The 17,584-nt window shown below is 41.4% G+C and overlaps 2 protein-coding genes across 2 annotated transcripts; both read left to right on the top strand.

Annotated features, from left to right (window-relative positions):
* The first annotated feature begins 5,483 nt into the window (after positions 1 to 5,483).
* LOC131253736 (probable LRR receptor-like serine/threonine-protein kinase At3g47570) lies at positions 5,484 to 8,153 on the top strand. The gene is made up of 4 exons (XM_058254873.1): positions 5,484 to 5,865; positions 6,386 to 6,831; positions 7,093 to 7,366; positions 7,561 to 8,153. Exons 1-4 carry the CDS (start codon positions 5,484 to 5,486, stop codon positions 8,151 to 8,153), a joined length of 1,695 nt encoding a protein of 564 aa, XP_058110856.1.
* LOC131252521 (probable LRR receptor-like serine/threonine-protein kinase At3g47570) lies at positions 6,347 to 16,710 on the top strand. The gene is made up of 2 exons (XM_058253102.1): positions 6,347 to 8,633; positions 16,129 to 16,710. The coding sequence occupies exons 1-2, from the start codon at positions 8,168 to 8,170 to the stop codon at positions 16,509 to 16,511; spliced, it is 849 nt and encodes a 282-aa protein (XP_058109085.1). The 5' UTR covers positions 6,347 to 8,167; the 3' UTR covers positions 16,512 to 16,710.
* Positions 16,711 to 17,584: the final 874 nt, after the last annotated feature.

Raw genomic sequence — 17,584 nt, 5'->3', positions numbered from 1 at the left:
ATCACCTCATGAAAACCCCCAGGCCCAATTTTTGCTTTGATCCAAAACTTTGGTGGGCCATGAAAATGAAAACAGTTTCCTCCCTTGATTAGAATTTCTCTTTCCTATGGCGCACCATAATTTTAGATCAAGGTGAAAATTTATCCATTGGGGTTTCATGGGATTCCGCATCATATGGACCATTCAAATTAGATGCCCATGACATGTGTGCAAAGGTGCGCACATGCATAGGTGTGCGGGTGAGGGTGACTGTTCTCGAATACACGTCTGATTTTAAAATATCTGTGCAAACAGGATTGCTTTTTTAAAACTAATGGTGAAAGAAACAACCTATTTAACTTTGACTAACGATTGGACAGGGCAGGGCGAGCATGAGAGTTTATAGGGCCCACCTTTATGGATCCAAGTGATCAACACCATCCATTTGTTTCATAAGCTCATTTTCAGCCTTGAGCTCAAAAAATGAAGCAAATCTAAATCTCAGGTGAGGTCCAGGAAACTTTCAACGAGGTCAATCTTTGGACCATGAAGTGAAATGGATCTATCTAGTGTTGTCCACTTGAACATTGCGTCTGCTTTATTATTATTATTATTATTATTATTATTATAATAGGTCATGCCCTAAGATAATTTAGGAAAATGGATGGACGACGTAGATTTTTCAGGAACACCTGTGTTGCCCCCACCTAGCTTTCTACTTAAGTTTGGGTAGCGGAGTAGGTGCAGCCCTGGGCTCACCAAACATGGTGCAGCGATACTGCATCCCACCTCGATTCATATATTGTATATCCACGCCAACCAACCTTTTGACAAGGTCACAGGGGCCTGGATGATGGGGAAAAAATATATATATCATCGTGCATGGTCAAATATTTTTGTGGCTCCCAAGAAGTTTTTAATAGTTAAACACCATTGTTTCTTGTGTTTTAGTCCATCTTGGATTTGGATTTGCCTAATGTTTGAGTCCATGCCCAAAAATAATTTAGAAAAGTGGATGGATGGTGTTGATATACAATACATACATGAAGGTGGGCCCCACAGTTAGGGCAGCACAATGTTCGGTGAGACTGGGTTGGACCTAATGTACTCCCCCTCCTTACGGACTCCGGTTGAGTAGTGTCATGTTTAATAGTGAGGTCATCATTAGGTAGGGCCCACTTTGATATTTGTGAGAAATCCACCTCATTCGTTCATTTTGCGGGCTCATTTTAGGATAAGCGACCAAAAGTAAGGTGGATCCAAACCTCAAGTGGGCCACACGAGAGGAATCAATGGTAAAGAAATGTCTACCATTGAAACCTTCTTGGCTCTATACCTTGATGTTTATATGCCATCCCAACCGTTTATTAGGTTATTCCCACTGGATGGACTGAAAATGGAAAATACCCTAGACTGATACAAAACTTTTGTGGCCATACAAATGTTTCAACATTGGTCACTCAATCCACACTATTTCCTCTTGGTGGTCTACATGAGTTTTGGATCCATCTCATTTTTTGGTCACGTGTCCTAAAATGACCTCAAAAAATGAATGGATAGGTTGGATTTAGAATGAACATCATGGTGGCCCCGCCTAGCTTTTGAGCGCAGGAATTTCTTGGGAAGGGCTTTCCCATGAAGTTCGTGCCCGTTTGGGTGGATCCCTGACTGCAGAGCCCATTGTGATGTATGTGCCTTACATCCACACCAACCATCTAGTTTAATAGCTCATTTTAGGGCAAGATCCCAAAAATGAAGTAAATCCAAATCCTAGGTGGGCCATATCACAAGAAATAGTTGTAATTGAACTCCTACTATTAAAAACTTTATGGGGGCCACTGGAATGTTTATTTGACATGAAAACTATTGATAAATCCATAGAGACCTCGATGAAGAGACCACACAAATATCAACTTGATCTAAAACTTTTGTATCCAACGGAGAGTTTTTAATGGTCAATTACCACACTTTCTTATATTATGGTCCTCCTAAGATGTAGATCCGCTTCATTTTATGGACTTGCCGTAAAATGAGTTTTCAAAATGAATGGCCGCATGAATATAAGACATACATCAAGGTGGGTCCATATATGTACAAGGATAACGCCCACCTTGGTGGATCCAGGTCCACTCAGGCCACACCCTGATGTTAGCAACCAGTATTATAGGGGGCTCACGTGATGCAAGGCTTTTAATGATGTGACTACCCCACTGCAAACTATGTTGTTTGTGAGAAATTCACTTCGTCTAGCCGTTTGGTAGGTCATTTTAAGACATGACACTAAAAATGAGTAAGATATAAAGCTCAAGTGAGGCCAGGGAAATAGTGAAAAAGAGTTGCCTACAATTCAAACCTCGCTGGGGTCTACCTGCTGTTTATATGCATGCAACTCAACCTCTCCTAAGGTCATTATCATTGGAATGAACTAAAACAAGAAAAATATTAGCCTGATCCAAAGCTTTTGTAGCCCCATGGATGTTTCAATGGTGGATATACAATCTCCACTATTTTTTGTTGTGTGGCCCACTTGAGCTTCGGATCTACCTCATTTTTTAAGTCATGACATAAAACGAGCAGGCAAAACATATGAACTCGGTGGATTTCTACCAAACACCATGGTAGGCTCCACTTAGCTTCGAACTACCAATACCAAAGCCCCTCTCTATGAAATCATATGTAACCCCCACGACATGCGACAGGTGACAGTAATATAATAATGGTGACCGAAAGGCTGCCTTAAAATATGTCAACAACAATAGGCGTATTTTTTAAAATGGAACAAAGGTCAGGCAAGTTTTCATAAATAACTCAAGTTTTAAAATGATGTTAGGATCTTGAGAATTAGTTTAGCTATTTTTTTATTTTTATTTTTTTTTAATGATGTTAGTAGAATATCCCTGTCCCATTTTGAGGCAATACTATTCCTTGTGATCCACTCACCTACAAACCACGTGCGCATCAGGTAATTTCAAAAAGCATAGGTCTGTTGGGTCCACATACAAATAGAGCTCTGTCCATTGAACGCAATCACACATTCTAATGTGGAGTATATGTGACATCTGGGCATTACACTAGCTAAGCCACACTTATTAGTTCTTATGACTCAAAATAAGGCCATTTCCCTCAGGTGAGCAATTCGATCTTAAACAATTTTAGAAGTTAAATAGCCTGATTTTAGTGGGTGAAAATAGTTAGCAATTCGATCTTAAAAATCAAGTCATTCCACAATTAGGTGGGCCACTACCGTCTGCAGAAGCAACGGACTGCTGCTTGTTTTACACAATGGTGCCCTTGAGAGTGTGGAATGTCCTGATTTTTATAATAGAAAAATCTCAAAAAGTGTGACCATATGATAAAATCTCGGATCTGATCTCATATGTAAAAAATACCTGATGTTCCAACCATTAGTAGATGAACTATTTAAAGAAAATGTCAACATACGGTTCATGTTCAACTAACAAATCAATGGTTCTGAGTCATCCTTAAGCATGGAAAATCTACAAATCCATCAACGGCGGGTGACAACTATCTAACCATCGCTTCTGGCGGCCCTGTGGGCCGACAAAAGTCGCCTAGCCTCACTCGTAACTCGTTTATGTTTTTTGTTTTGCTTTCCTTTATTTAAGGTTTGCTAGAAAAGACTTCCAAACCCACCTAATCCCACCTAATCCACTTAAGGCTGTTTGGCCGGACAGACTGGATGGGATTAGATTGTATTGGAAGGGATTGGAAGGAGCAATCCCAGGATTGGCCCGGCGTGCCTGTTTGGCAAGTTGAACTTCTGCCTGGATTGGAGCAATCCCATGGGATTGCCAGCAATCCACTGACATCACCATCATTACCTTGAAATCCTCCCAATCCCTCCTAATCACATCTATTTTGCCTAGGACATGTTTGGGTGGATGGATTGGAAGGGATTGGCTGGCGTAATCCCGGGGCTGGCCAGGCGGGCCAAACATACTCGGTGGTGGTAGGGAATACTCGGTGGTAGATTCCCTGGATATAGTAATCCCATGGGATTACCAGCAATCCACTGAGGCAGCCATCATTAATCTCACCCACCAGATACCTAACCAAACACTAAAAGCTCCGAGAGTAACGGTCATTGTGGGGCCCACCTAAATCTCACACGTCAATAATTTTTTTAGCTTGGATTAGCTAGGTCCACCTCAGCACTCTGTCCATCTGTATTTTGGATCATTTTAAAGCATTATCCTAAAAATCAACAAAATCAAACCATCAGGTAGACTATACTACAGGAAACAGTAGTGATTGAACACCCTGCCACTAAATAGTTTTTAGGGCGTAACTTAATGTTTACATAGATTTTATTTGCCATCTAATCAGTTGATAAGTTCAGATAAGCTTGGCTGAAGGGAAAAATAAATAAATATCAGCTTGATCCAAAACTTTTGTGGCCCATTAATGGTCAATCACCGCTCACTGTTTTATATGGTATGGTCCACCTAATAATTGGATCTGCTTCAATTTTTTTTTGTATAATGCCATAAAATTATCTTGAAAAACAGATGAATAGAATAGATATGGAATAAACACATCGAGGTCGGTAAGGGCCCACCGTCTTGGGTGAGGCCGGGTTCTCACCTAATCCAGGTAAGGACGAGAGATAGGAGAAAACTGGTAGTGTTTACATGGAACTTCTATGGGCCATATCATGATTTATGTATCAGATCCACAGCGTGCATCCATTTTTTTCATACCATTTTAGGAAATGATAGCGAAGGCAAGGCAGATCCAACGTTCCAGTAGGTCACACTATAGAAACAGTAGGAACTGAATGGTTACGGTTGAAAACTTCTTGAGGCCGAAGAAGACTCTGATCAAGCTTATATGTGTGTTTTCCCTTCATCTGAGTATATGTGACCTTACGAAAAGGTTAGATGGAAAATAAAACTCATACTGGGCTTAAGAAGGTTTCGACGGCAGTTTTTTAATCCCCACTTCTTTCTCTGGTGTGGTCCACTTGAGATTTGAATGTGCCTCATTTTTATACTCACACTTTAGAATGATCTATAAAAATTTATGGACGGTGTAGATCTTAAACATAAATCATAGTTGGCCAAAGAAGTTCCATAATCTAAGAAGTCCTCTTGTGTATAGCACGCAATCTATATAGCCGAGACAAATCAGCCTCATCTGGTTAGTTGGAGTTATTAGCGATGACGTGGATAAATGAGAAGCGGTGGCATTGAATTTTCCTGTGCCTTCAACAGAGACAATCCCAACTGTATTCAAGCATTATTGCTTTCCTGTGGTGTCGTCCACCTAAGATTTATATCCCTATAATTTTCTGTATCAATCCCTAAAATGATCTGTAAAAATGGATGAACAGAACGGATGAAACACATACATTATGGTGGGGCCCACAGAGCACCGACCATCAGCCACGGGGCTGGTGTCAGGGGGAGTAGCCAATCCGTCTCCAGAATCCACACCATGCTAGTATCTTCTCTTATAAGGTTCCTGCATTCACATGCTCTACAATGGAATCACCGCCAATGAGCTTAGGGGCAATTTGGTCATTTCTCCTTCTCTCTTCCATTCACGCTCCATGCCTCTGCGGATCTGCTGCCGCTCACTTCTCCAACGAAACAGATCGTCTTGCTTTGCTACACTTCAAACATCTGATAACCGAAGATCCTCTCAATTCCTTGAGCTCATGGAATCACAGTACTCTCCACTTCTTTCACTGGCAAGGAATCACATGCGGTGGTCGCCGCCATCTTCAAAGGGTCACCGCCTTAAACCTCACAAACAAGAACTTGGTGGGACCCATATCTCCCTTCATAGGGAACCTCACCTTCCTTAGAAGAATCGATCTTGCAAAAAACAGCTTCCACAGGACGATTCCTGAAGAGATGGGCCGTTTGTTCTGTAAGAACTGTATTTAGTGGGCCTCACTGATCAACGGTCTGGATTGTCATATAGTTGGATTGGATGATTGAGTAGACCAGTGGGCCCCACTTCAGGTGATGCTCTGCGTACTAGGGCTGGAATGCTATAGCTGTCGTACGCAGACAGCAATTTGAGTTGCACTAGGATGCTACAATGTGGAGCGTGGGAGAGAGAGTTGTGATGGGTTTCAAACTCTCTCTCCACAGATTCTATAAAAGAGAGCTGGGTCCCCGATCCTACACCATAGCAGAAATTCGAGTCTCATCTTGTGAATTGCAAAAAGGGTGTGAAGGAGAGGAAGACCCTAAGCTCTACAGGTTTTTTGGTATTCTTATCCGGTTTCCATGGCGGCGTCTCAGCTAGGTAAGCTATCCGACCCCTGATCGTCATGTCCCATGCACAGACAGATCTGTGGGCTTAGTCCGCATATAGATTAAGTCCCACATGTTCCACTTGCAATATCTCATGCTGACCAATAACACATTGACAGGAGAAATTCTAGAAAATCTGACACAGTGTTCTGAACTCAATGTCCTCAATCTTTACGGGAATCTGCTCACAGGGAGGATTCCAACTGAGCTTGGCTCTCTCACAAAGCTCACCAGATTGATCCTTGGTCTCAACAGTCTTACAGGAAGCATCCCACCTTCATTTGGAAACCTTTCGTCTCTCACTTACCTTCATCTATCAAGAAATAGTATAAAGGGCAGGATCCCAGATGAACTTGGTCAGTTGGTGAGGTTAAGCATTCTTGCCCTAAGTCAAAATGAAGTGTCAGGTACGATTCCGCCCCAGCTATACAATCTCTCCTCTATTAATGTTTTGGCAGTGACATGGAACAGATTGCATGGAAATCCTCCACCTAACAGAGGCCTCACTCTTCCTAATCTCCAAGGACTCTATGCTGGAGGAAACCAATTCACAGGACCCATACCAGTTTCATTATCCAATGCTTCTAGACTTACAAATATTTCCCTTGATAATAATAGTTTTAGTTGATCTGTGCCTCTAAATTTCGGAAACCTAAAAGATCTCACTGGTTTATATTTGTGGGACAATGAACTTGGAATTGGGAAAGCTCATGACTTGAGTTTTATCGATTCTTTAACGAATTGCAGTAGCTTAGTAGAACTGGAAGTAAGTGAGAATCATCTCAATGGTGCGTTGCCCAACTCAATAGCTAATCTTTGTACACAGTTAACAAGTCTATTGCTGGCGAGTAATAGGATATTCGGAAGCATCCCATCTGAGATTCAGAATCTGGTCAGCTTAACAGTGTTGGGTATGGATGATAACTTTTTAACAGGTACTATTCCCATTGGTATTGGGAGGCTTAACAAGCTGGGGAAACTTCACTTGAATATAAATGAATTATCAGGGCAAATTCCATCTTCCTTGGGCAACATCACCAGCTTGCTCACACTCAGTTTACGTGAAAACAATCTATCGGGGAGCATTCCTACTAGTCTTGGTAATTGCATAAACCTGCAATTCATATACCTCGGCAGTAATAATTTCAGCAGTAGCTTACCTATACTACTTTTCAGCTTTCGGCTTTGATTGAACTTTACGTCGAAAGTAACTCTTTTACCGGTAGTCTGCCACTGGAAGCTGGTTACTTATAAGCACTTGGAATATTCAGTGTTTCTAATAACAAATTGTCAGGCGAAATTCCAATTTCGTTGGGCAATTGTCTCAGCCTAGAGTTTCTGTGGTTGGATGGGAACTTTTTTCAAGGATCAATTCCTCCAACATTTAGTACTCTAAGAGGCCTTCAGATTCTGGATCTTTCACGCAACAACTTGTCTGGGGAGATTCCAAAATACCTGGAGAAGCTTGCTTTACAGAATCTAAATTTATCCTTCAACGATTTCGTGGGTGAATTGCCGAAACAAGGGGTCTTTGGAAATGCTAGTCAAGTTTCAGTGCTCGGAAATAGTAGGCTTTGTGGGGGTATTCAAGAATTAAAATTGCTTCCATGCTCTAACCAAGCTTCCAAGAAACGGGGAAAGTCTCCTACTTCAAAAGTAAAAATCTCAATAGTTGTTGTTGTCCTGTGTCTTGTTTTACTATCATGTTTCTTTGCCACTATTTATTGGAAAAGAAAATCGAGAAGGGAACCTTCTGCTACGGTTTCTGTGGAGGATGCTTTTGTCAACGTGTCTTATGGGGAGCTCTTTAAAGCAACAGATGGCTTCTCTTCTGCCAACTTGGTCGGCACTGGAAGTTTTTTGCCGCTGTATATAAAGGGGCTCTAGATCGTGATGGAATTATGGTTGCAGTAAAAATCTTTAACCTTCATCGACAAGGAGCTCTGAGGAGCTTCATCGCCGAATGCGAAGGCTTGAGAAACATTAGGCATCGAAATCTTGTTAAGATCTTAACTTGTTGCTCAAGCATTGATTTTAATGGCAATGATTTTAAAGCTCTAGTTTATGAGTACACGCCCAATGGAAGTCTAGACAAGTGGTTGCATGGTGATGGTTATGACGAGTTGATAAGGGACCTGAAGTTTATTGAAATGCTAAACATAGCCATAGATGTGGCTTGTGCACTGGATTATCTACATAATGATTGCAAAGCGCCAATCATTCATCGAGATTTAAAGCCAAGCAACATTCTTCTTGATGATGACATGACTACCCGCATGGGTGATTTCGGGCTGGCCAGGTTTTCATCTGAGGTTGATCAAACTAGCTCAGTTGGAATGAAGGGATCTACTGGGTACATCGCTCCGGGTAACAATTTTCCCTATTACCTTAACTACTTTATTATATAAAAATATATACACACAGACGCCCAGTTTGTCTGCTTGCTTCCAAGGAGACCGGACGTGCCAGCAAAGTAAGGTGGGCTTGGGTGGGCCCCACTGTGATATGCATCTGAAATCCACTTCAACTAACAGATGCATTAGCCCATGTTAGGCGCAAGACCCAAAAATCAGATTGGTCCCTGATTTAGGTGGGCCATACCAAGGGAAACAATTGGGGAGAGTGATGCCCATCATTGTTTTTACATGGTTCACTCTGAAATACACTCTGACCATTAGATAATGAGTCATCCTAAAAAATCAGGTTGACATATGAGTTAAGTAGGCTATATCAAAAGAAAATTTTAGGAAAGATCCACCTTTAATTTTTACAGGGCCCACCTCGATAATAATATGAAATCAACTCCAACGATGTGGCATACCAAAAGTAGGCCAAAGGCCAAAAAATCATGTCCATCCGTGATTCTAGTGAGCCATACGAAGGAAGATAGTTTAGTGGGGGAGCGTTGTCCAGTACATTGTTTCCAATTGTATTGTCCACCCGAATCATAAATGGGGCTGATTTTTAGGACCTGAGTGTGAAATGGGGTGACACACCTTGTGATCAGGGTGACTTTCACATTAAAATCATGGTAGAGCCCACCCTAGTCACTAACCCCTCTTGGGACTTCTCTCTCACCCACAACTTATAGCCGACCCAACAGATGACTTATAACCTTTCAGGTACCTGCAACATCCAATTCATGCAATAGGTTGGCCTCATCACAAGGATTTCCTTGGTCTATTTATCAATTGCTAGTCATTGGTTTTTGTATATGTTGTAAAACCCGTATCCTAGTCTGTACCATTCCGTAGGCTTCTGCGGCCCTCCTGGTCAAATTTCGGCAATCCTCGACCTGTATCCGACGTTTGCGCGCGATCCTAAACCGAGTCCTATATACTTATGTCGGCTCAACCCAAAACTTGTATCCTAGCGACCGCGCCGTCGCCGCGGTTCCAATGCCGCGACTCGCGCACCGATCCGATACCTGGGCCAGGAGATGTGGGCCAGTGTTAATTCCGAAGAAATGTCGCGCGTTGTGAATTTTGAAAGAATCTCTACATTCTGAAAGAATCTCTGCAACATGTCCCATCTATCAATCAATCAATCAATCAAGTCAAGTACACTCCATACCACAAGTACAAGCAACCCATCCATTTCCCTTTCTCAAAGTCAACTCTCTCTCCACTCATTCCTTTTTCACCCAAATTTCAACCAAGCCCATACCCTAACCATCATTTCCTTACAACAACCACTCCATCCAACCCTCTCATCTATCATTTCTCTCTCTCTCTCTCTCTCTCTCTCTCTCTCTCTCTCTCTCTCTCTCTTATTTCTATCTATACTCTCCAATCCCAAGAGCAACAAGGTTCTAATGTCCAAGGCTTCCAAGAGCAAACCATATGTGGCCCACTTTTCCACCCTCTCATCTCCCATCTCAACCATTTATTCTTTATCAACCTCCATCAAAGTTGAAGGCAAGGAGCATACAAGTCCAAGGAGCTAAAGAAAGATGCCAATAGGTAGGTGATCTACCGTCGATTTGCATTTGAAGGCCCACTTATAGGTGGGACCCATTATGATGTATGTGTTGTATCCATGAGGAGCCCATAGTGGCCGGTTCCCTCCATCATCATCTCTCTCTTTCTCTATCTCTCTCTCTATCTATCTCTCTCCTTCTCATATTTTGTGGCCTACTTGATGAGTATACGTGATATCCGGACCGTCCATCCAACAGACCACAAGGCTGTCCAAACATGGGGACTAGCCCACCTTGCTACCCTTTTTTTTGGAGGGTCTAGATGATGGAAATACAATTATTAGGTGGACCACACAGTGGCTAGATGGGCCAGCCCAGAACCTGCTAGACGTCCACTGTCCAGACCGTCCAGCAGGGTCTAGACGTTACACATCAAAAACAAAAATATTAGCTTGATTTAAAATTTCTGGTGGGCCGCTTACGTAGGTCCCACCTTAATGTATGGATCTAATCCACGCCATCCATCCTATCTCTTAGCTCATTTTAGGCGTTGAGCCGAGAAATGAAACTAATCCGATTATCTGGTGGGCCATATCTTTGAAAATAGTGATTTTACCATTAAAATCTGGTAGGGACCACTTTGATGTTTCTATACAACAAAACATGCTGAATATTGAGCTCATTTAGTCTGCCATGAGCTATATGATCCAATGGATGGAGTGGATTATCCTGATGCAGGCCCCACCTAGGAAAATTCTCAAGAAAAAAAATCAGGTGCAACAGGCGCTGCTGCTGCTCATCCAGAGAATGCTGCAGCAGCGTCCTGCTGCTGCGCGTGGATAGAAAGGGTAGGGAGCCGTAGGCCCCACAGTGATGTGTGTGGTAGGCCCCACCGTGATGTGTGTGGAACATCAGGACCATGCATTTGATGGGGCCCCTTTTTACAGCGGAGCACCCCAAAATTAGCCGTATACCAGAGCTCAGGTGGTTCACGTCACAGGGAACGGTGGTGGATCTAATGTCTGCCATTGGAACCTCTCTGGTTCGAGACGTTCTAGATAAATATAAAAATTTATTTATTGTTTTGTTATGTGGTCTGTGTGACCATACCAATAGTATGGATGGAAAATAGACGATATGGTGGGCCCCACGTGGGACCCACCTGTGAAGTGGCTAGATTGGCTGGTGTGTCGTTTGGTTCTGTGGAGCCCACTTTGGTGACGTGTGCACCCGAATTGTGGACTCCTCTTTGATGTATGTGTTATATCCCAACCATCCATCCCATTCGGTGAGATCGTCCTAAGGCTTGAGACAAAAATAGACAGATCCATTATCACGTGGACCACACTGCAGGAACAGTGGAATTGAACATCTACCATTGAAACCCTTTTGAGATTTACAGAAGTTTTGAATCAACATAATATTTGTTTTTTTCCCTCCCGGTTCAAGTCTTTGTAACCTTGTGAGCAGTCTGGATGGGAAATAAATGCTATGGTGGGCCCTCTAAATTTTTAACTGTGGGAATCATTATCACCACTGCTATTTGTGGTATGGTCCAGATGATCTTTTAATCTGATTCATTGTTAGGATAATGCTCTAAAATGATCTCTATAGTTGGATGAATGGTGCGGCTTACTTAATGTATTTAAGTGATCTAATATGATGTATTCGGGGCCCATGGGTTGAGACCCATTGTGATGTATTTAGAACCCATGGGTAGAGGCCCATAACGTGTGTAATAGGCCCATTTGAATCGGCCCATTTGATTGGCCCAATTGACTTGACCCATTTGATTCGGCCCAATTAACTTGGCCCATTAATTCAGCCCATTTATATCGGCCCAATTGATTTGGCCCATTTGTACCAGCCCATTTGATTCAACCCGTTGATACGGCCTGATGTTATATACATTGGCCCATTAGTGAGGCAGAATATGATGCGTATATGCCCCATAAGTGAGGCCCAAGATGATGTGTACTAGACCCTTGAACGAGGCCGTAGAACCATTATACGATTGACTCTATGAGCGTCATTCCTTGGGAGCAATGTTGGTTAAAGGTCCACATTGATGGGCAATGATGGTTGGACGTCCACATTTTGACCTTCCCTTAGGCCTTGTTAGGCCCATTCTCACCGATTCCGATCATCGAGGCCAATTGTCGATACCGATTTCGATTGTCGAGGCCGATTTCGATTGTCGATACCAATTTCGATTGTCGAGGCTGGATATCGAGACCGCTTGTCAAAGCCCAATGTGATGTATATGAGGCCTATGTGATAAGGCCCATTGTGATGCATTTGAGGGCCAGGCGATGGAGCACATTGTAATGTATGTTAGGCCCATGTGAAAGGCCCATCATGATGTGTATTAAGCTCTAGAGTGAAGCTCGTGGTGTTGTATATTTGGCCCTTGAGTGAGGCCATGGGTCCACTATATGATTAGGCTCTATGTGGGCCATTCCTTGGGGGGCAATGTTGGTTAAATGTCCACATTGTCGAGGTCGATTGTCGATGCCGCTTATTGATACCGATTTATGAGTATGTGACAGCATAAAATCATGATACATGCCTATACGCATCATCTGCATGTTTGTTACGAGATGTGATTGACCATTACATGTCCTTGGATAGGTTGTTATGAGACTCCCTAATAGGCGAAGGCTATCTCACATGAGCGCACAATATGCGTAAGATTGATGCATGACTAGATTGTATAACTCATGCATCTTTCATTATGTGTTGTGATTACTGTACATCCTAGTGACATCAGGGCCATAGTCTCCACAGGCATGTCATGGATAGCTAGATGGGACACCGAAAATGTTTGGTTCGAGCATGTGGGCACTTTGGATGTCCGTGGATGAAAGTCCTTAAACCTCTGTGGCCAAGATACGCCCCAATGTCGAGACCGAGTGCATACATGAGCGTCCGAGTGCCGAATACTAGGAGGCTGCGTCTCCCACTGTGTCATGGTCAGTTGGGAGGGGGTGTGGCCTTACCCGCCCGAGCGTAGGAGGCATAGTTAGGCTGAGTTTGACCAGCTCGTGAATGGGTCCGCTATCGATGTGCCGAGTAGATATTGGCTGATTATTGGTAGGCAGATAGTGAAGTCTCTTCCACTTATATGGTCGCGCGTCAGTAGGCGACGATTTGCATGTAAAGTGTACTAGACCGCGGTGATGATCCCATAAATGAACAGTACAGATATGTGGACTTATTAGGGAGGAGTTGCATACTTATTCATTCATTCATTCACTATCTACTCCGGTTAGTGGTGCACAACTATTTGTTATGTGTACCTTCGCAATGGCTAGGATTTCAGTTGGGGCGCGCGACTAACCTAAGATCAGGAGTTTACCACATTAAGTCTAATTATCTAAATTTTAGGTATGGGACTGGTTTAGATAGAAGTCCTTTGTGATAGACCCCGTAGCCTGCGATACTACGTATTATCATCCCGACTTCACACTCCAGCATGGTCATTTCATTTGCATTGCTGCATTACATCCATGGCATATGGTATTTTGGATTACCGTGTTTCTATGTTTATGTGGTCTAGGTATAGCTGACACTATTCATGAACTCATCAGGAATTGCATAGTGCATCACATCCTCGACATCTGATATTTGGCTCTTTATGACTCCTCATTTGCATAGTTGTCCTATATTGCGTGTTTTGATATTGATTGACTCATGGACTTGTCCGTATTTCTGCTTAATCTTTTATCGTATGATTTATGATCTTGTCAGTATTTCTATTTACTCTGATAATTCCTGCTCTTGTGAGTACTTCTGTTTACTTTGATAATTCATGTATGCAGGTGGCGTTAGGTTGCAGCAGCGTTGAGCTTAGAGCGTGCAACAGTCTTCTGGAGCTTTGATTTTTGATATATGTATTTCCCTTTCAGCACTGTATTCAAATGTTTATATTAGTGGATATGTGATGATGATGTTGCCTTTGTGATTTGGTTATACTTGTGGTTATGCTTCTTACGAGTAAAATGTACATTAGAAAATCCTCCTTGTAGGATCCCATGATCGGAATCTGGCATATGGGCACTGGGAGCCGAAAATAGGGTACTATGGAGGCTGTCGGCACCGGATTCGACAATCGGGATTCCTGTGAATCCGATTTCTGGGTTTGGGGCGTAACATGTGTGATGCCCAATCTATTGGAATGGTTGGATGTCACATTCACTTAAGAAGTTGGATGTTATCCGTTGGGTATATAACTTGTGGACTAGCCAGTTGGACTTCAAACCTTCTCCCCTACAAGAAGGTGAGAGAACAGGTTACAGGTTTTGTGACAAAAGGTATTCTGGCCCCGTACATACCTTTACACGTGCCTACTTGGGTATATGGGAGCATGAAGACAACACTGCGCAAAAGTAAGCCTGGTCCACTCACTAGGGCTTTTTTTAAAGAGGATTGCCAAATATACTAATTCAAAGCACAGATTTGAGAGTAGTGGCTAACTTCTGCATACTTCTGAGCATCTCACGTTCACATCTCTTACAACCTTACTATGTTAGCGCTGTTTTTCCTGTGGAATAAACTTTGTATTTTTAGTAGTCAAGAAACTACCATAAGGCTTCAGCAAGCATAGATGTTAACTAACATAGCAAGTATATATTTATTTAGATAAGCACTATCATCCACTTAAGACGTTTCATCCACATTCATTAATGCTTTCTTTTTCAGCAATAGACTTTCACACCTTTTCATCACTGTATCACTTGTGTGGAAAATATGAGCCATATAAAAGGTGGCTGTGCTACAAACATCACCACAAGTGAACATTAGACCAATGGAGATGCAAGGTGAGTGACAGACATTGTGAGTCAAGACCATCAGCTGCATTTCTTAACTTTGATGGTTCAAGTTACCTGATGAGTGGACCATCCTGATTTTTATCTAAGGTCATCTTTACGGTGCATCCCACCCTTTGCATGGTTTCAATTTTCTTCATGAGTGACATAGGCGGGGGAAAACGTTGTATGTAAAAGTATGCTTACAAAATCAAATTTCTCAATTTATAGTTGTCTGGGTTATTAGATGGATGGATTCTCTTGTTGATGAATGTACCGCGACAGCATACGTGCTCACAATCATAAAATCATAACCATCCATGAGGTGGGACAATTTCAAATATGCACTGGTATAACATTATGCTTCCGGGTTAAGTGGGTAGATCTGTGTAAGTTGATCAGCCACATGTACCTTGAACATGAAACAGTAGTCATGTTTTTCTAAGCTTCCCAAATCTCCCATACGTGTGGCTGATTAATGGAACTTCTTACTATATTAGTTTCATATTTTTAGTGGGTCCCACTTGTTGAATGGCTTAGGTTTTTATAAGCCCCACTTATGACTAATGCCCATTCATTAAGTGGGCTCCAGCGTGTTGCCTCAGCCTGATCATTCTTTTGATCAAGTAGGTCACTCTTATGCACTAAATGTGAAACACTAGTAAATCTTACATGAACCCAAATTTATCCAGATCTAGGTCCCGAAAGAATGACCTCATATTTGAAGGACTCACACCCGACAAGATTCAAATTTATGGCATCAAAATCTCATTGATTTCAAAGATCTAGATATACAAAGCAGTACTCACTTACACTTCACATGAATCAACCATGATAAGGTATAATGAATTCTCTTCTGATAATGCCTTAAGTTAAAATATGTGTTGCTTAAAAATCATAACTATAACTCATTTGTTCACTTAATGATGGATGCGCTGAGTTGTAGAACATCTTTGTAAGAACTTAAAACTTCATAGCACACCAATTAATGTTAGAAATTTGGATTCCTATAATAGCAAAATTGCTAATTCTTTGTTTAAATAGAATATTCTCTCTCTCTCTCTAAATTTAACTTTTGAAATTATTTGTATCTAAATAGTTACTTACATTCCAATATGAGATGTATAAATTGGAGAGTATGCGATGGGCAGTAAAGCATCTACACAAGGAGATGTTTATAGCTATGGAATCCTTTTATTGGAGATGATCACTGGAAAGGGGCCAACTGATGACATGTTTATGGACAATCTAGGCCTTTATTATTTCGCAAAGTTGGCTTTGCCTGAACGAGTAATGGAGATTGTTGATCCACGACTGCTTATTAAAGACGTTGAAGTTACTCAAGGCAATGAAGATCATATCAATACAAGAAACAGAATGCACGACTGCTTGATTTCAATGGCCAAAATTGGTGTATTGCGCTCTGCAGAATCTCCAAGAGAACGAAGGTGCATAAGAGATGTGGCTACAGAAATGTATGCAATCAAGGACTTGTATCTCAAGGTCAGGATTCACTAAGAGAAACAATTAGGTCACATATATTGGATGGAGGTTTGTCTTACATTAGTCATTACTAAGTTATTATCGATAGTTATGTTGAGAAATATTTTAAAATAAAATTACCTTGTTGAATACTTTTCTAAACAAGCTTTAGATATTTTAGTCTTGGGTTGAGAGTGTGCTTAAATTGATACTGAATATATGAGAAGAAGTGTTTCTTTTTCATGGCTTTATACTATGTTTGGTGATGAATTTAATATGAAATGACATCATGTTATTCTAATAAGAATAATATTGGGTTACTAATATGTTTAATCGCTAATATATTTTATGCAAAAGTTTTTTTTTTCAAAGAAAGGTGGTCATATTCCACCAGGAAAGGTGGTCATATTCCACCAGAATATTATTGAATTGACAGGATTTATAGTCATTCGGGCGGGTCCGAACAAAAAGAATTGGACCACACCTATCATATACCAAGATAAGAATATCCAAAAGTTTGAAAAGTGATGTTACAATCTTAAGGAATTATAGTTTAGCTGTTGAACTACCAACTTGTTATTAGTTTGTGAATGTTTCCATGCAACAGCAGTGTCCTCACTTAACTTTTTCTTACTCTCATTTAGTAACTGTGTGACTGAGGTTTGATTTTACTCAAATAAAATAGTGCAAATAACTTAAAGTCGCCACTAGCCAAATGAGAGTTAGAATTTACGGCAAGTTATAAATCGTAGAATAACACTTATACATTAGAGAATCAAGAGACTTCTCAATTTGAGTGACTCTTGTGGTTAGTCTACTATAGTAGATTATGAGTGAGAGCCTCAGTAATGAGAAAAGAATGGGCTTGGCACCATTTTTCATCCGTACAATATGTGATCTCTACTTTACGGGAGTTTTTCAAAAATTTGATAGAATTTTAGTCCCACTACATCTCACCTTGCTTCACAGAACCCAAAAGGTCCAAGGAGACAATGAGGAAAAGATTATGTAGCCTCTCTTCACACAGCCTTAGGCCGAGGGCATAAAGAAATTGTTATACGGCATAAAGAAATTGTTATACACAAATATTCTAAAAAATATATATTAGT

This window comes from Magnolia sinica, chromosome 8 (assembly GCF_029962835.1).
Source record: "Magnolia sinica isolate HGM2019 chromosome 8, MsV1, whole genome shotgun sequence".
Lineage (NCBI taxonomy): Eukaryota > Viridiplantae > Streptophyta > Magnoliopsida > Magnoliales > Magnoliaceae > Magnolia > Magnolia sinica.
The sequence above is the reverse complement of the archived record's forward strand: the minus strand, read 5'-3'. Positions and strand labels throughout refer to the sequence as shown.

Coding starts and splice junctions, on each gene's coding strand:
- LOC131253736 (XM_058254873.1), top strand. CDS start 5,484: ATGGAATCACCGCCAATGAGCTTAGGGGCAATTTGGTCATTTCTCCTT. Junction 5,866..6,385: donor GATTCCTGAAGAGATGGGCC/GTTTGTTCTGTA, acceptor ACACATTGACAG/GAGAAATTCTAGAAAATCTG. Junction 6,832..7,092: donor AATTCACAGGACCCATACCA/GTTTCATTATCC, acceptor CTTTGTACACAG/TTAACAAGTCTATTGCTGGC.
- LOC131252521 (XM_058253102.1), top strand. CDS start 8,168: ATGGTTGCAGTAAAAATCTTTAACCTTCATCGACAAGGAGCTCTGAGG. Junction 8,634..16,128: donor TACTGGGTACATCGCTCCGG/GTAACAATTTTC, acceptor TATAAATTGGAG/AGTATGCGATGGGCAGTAAA.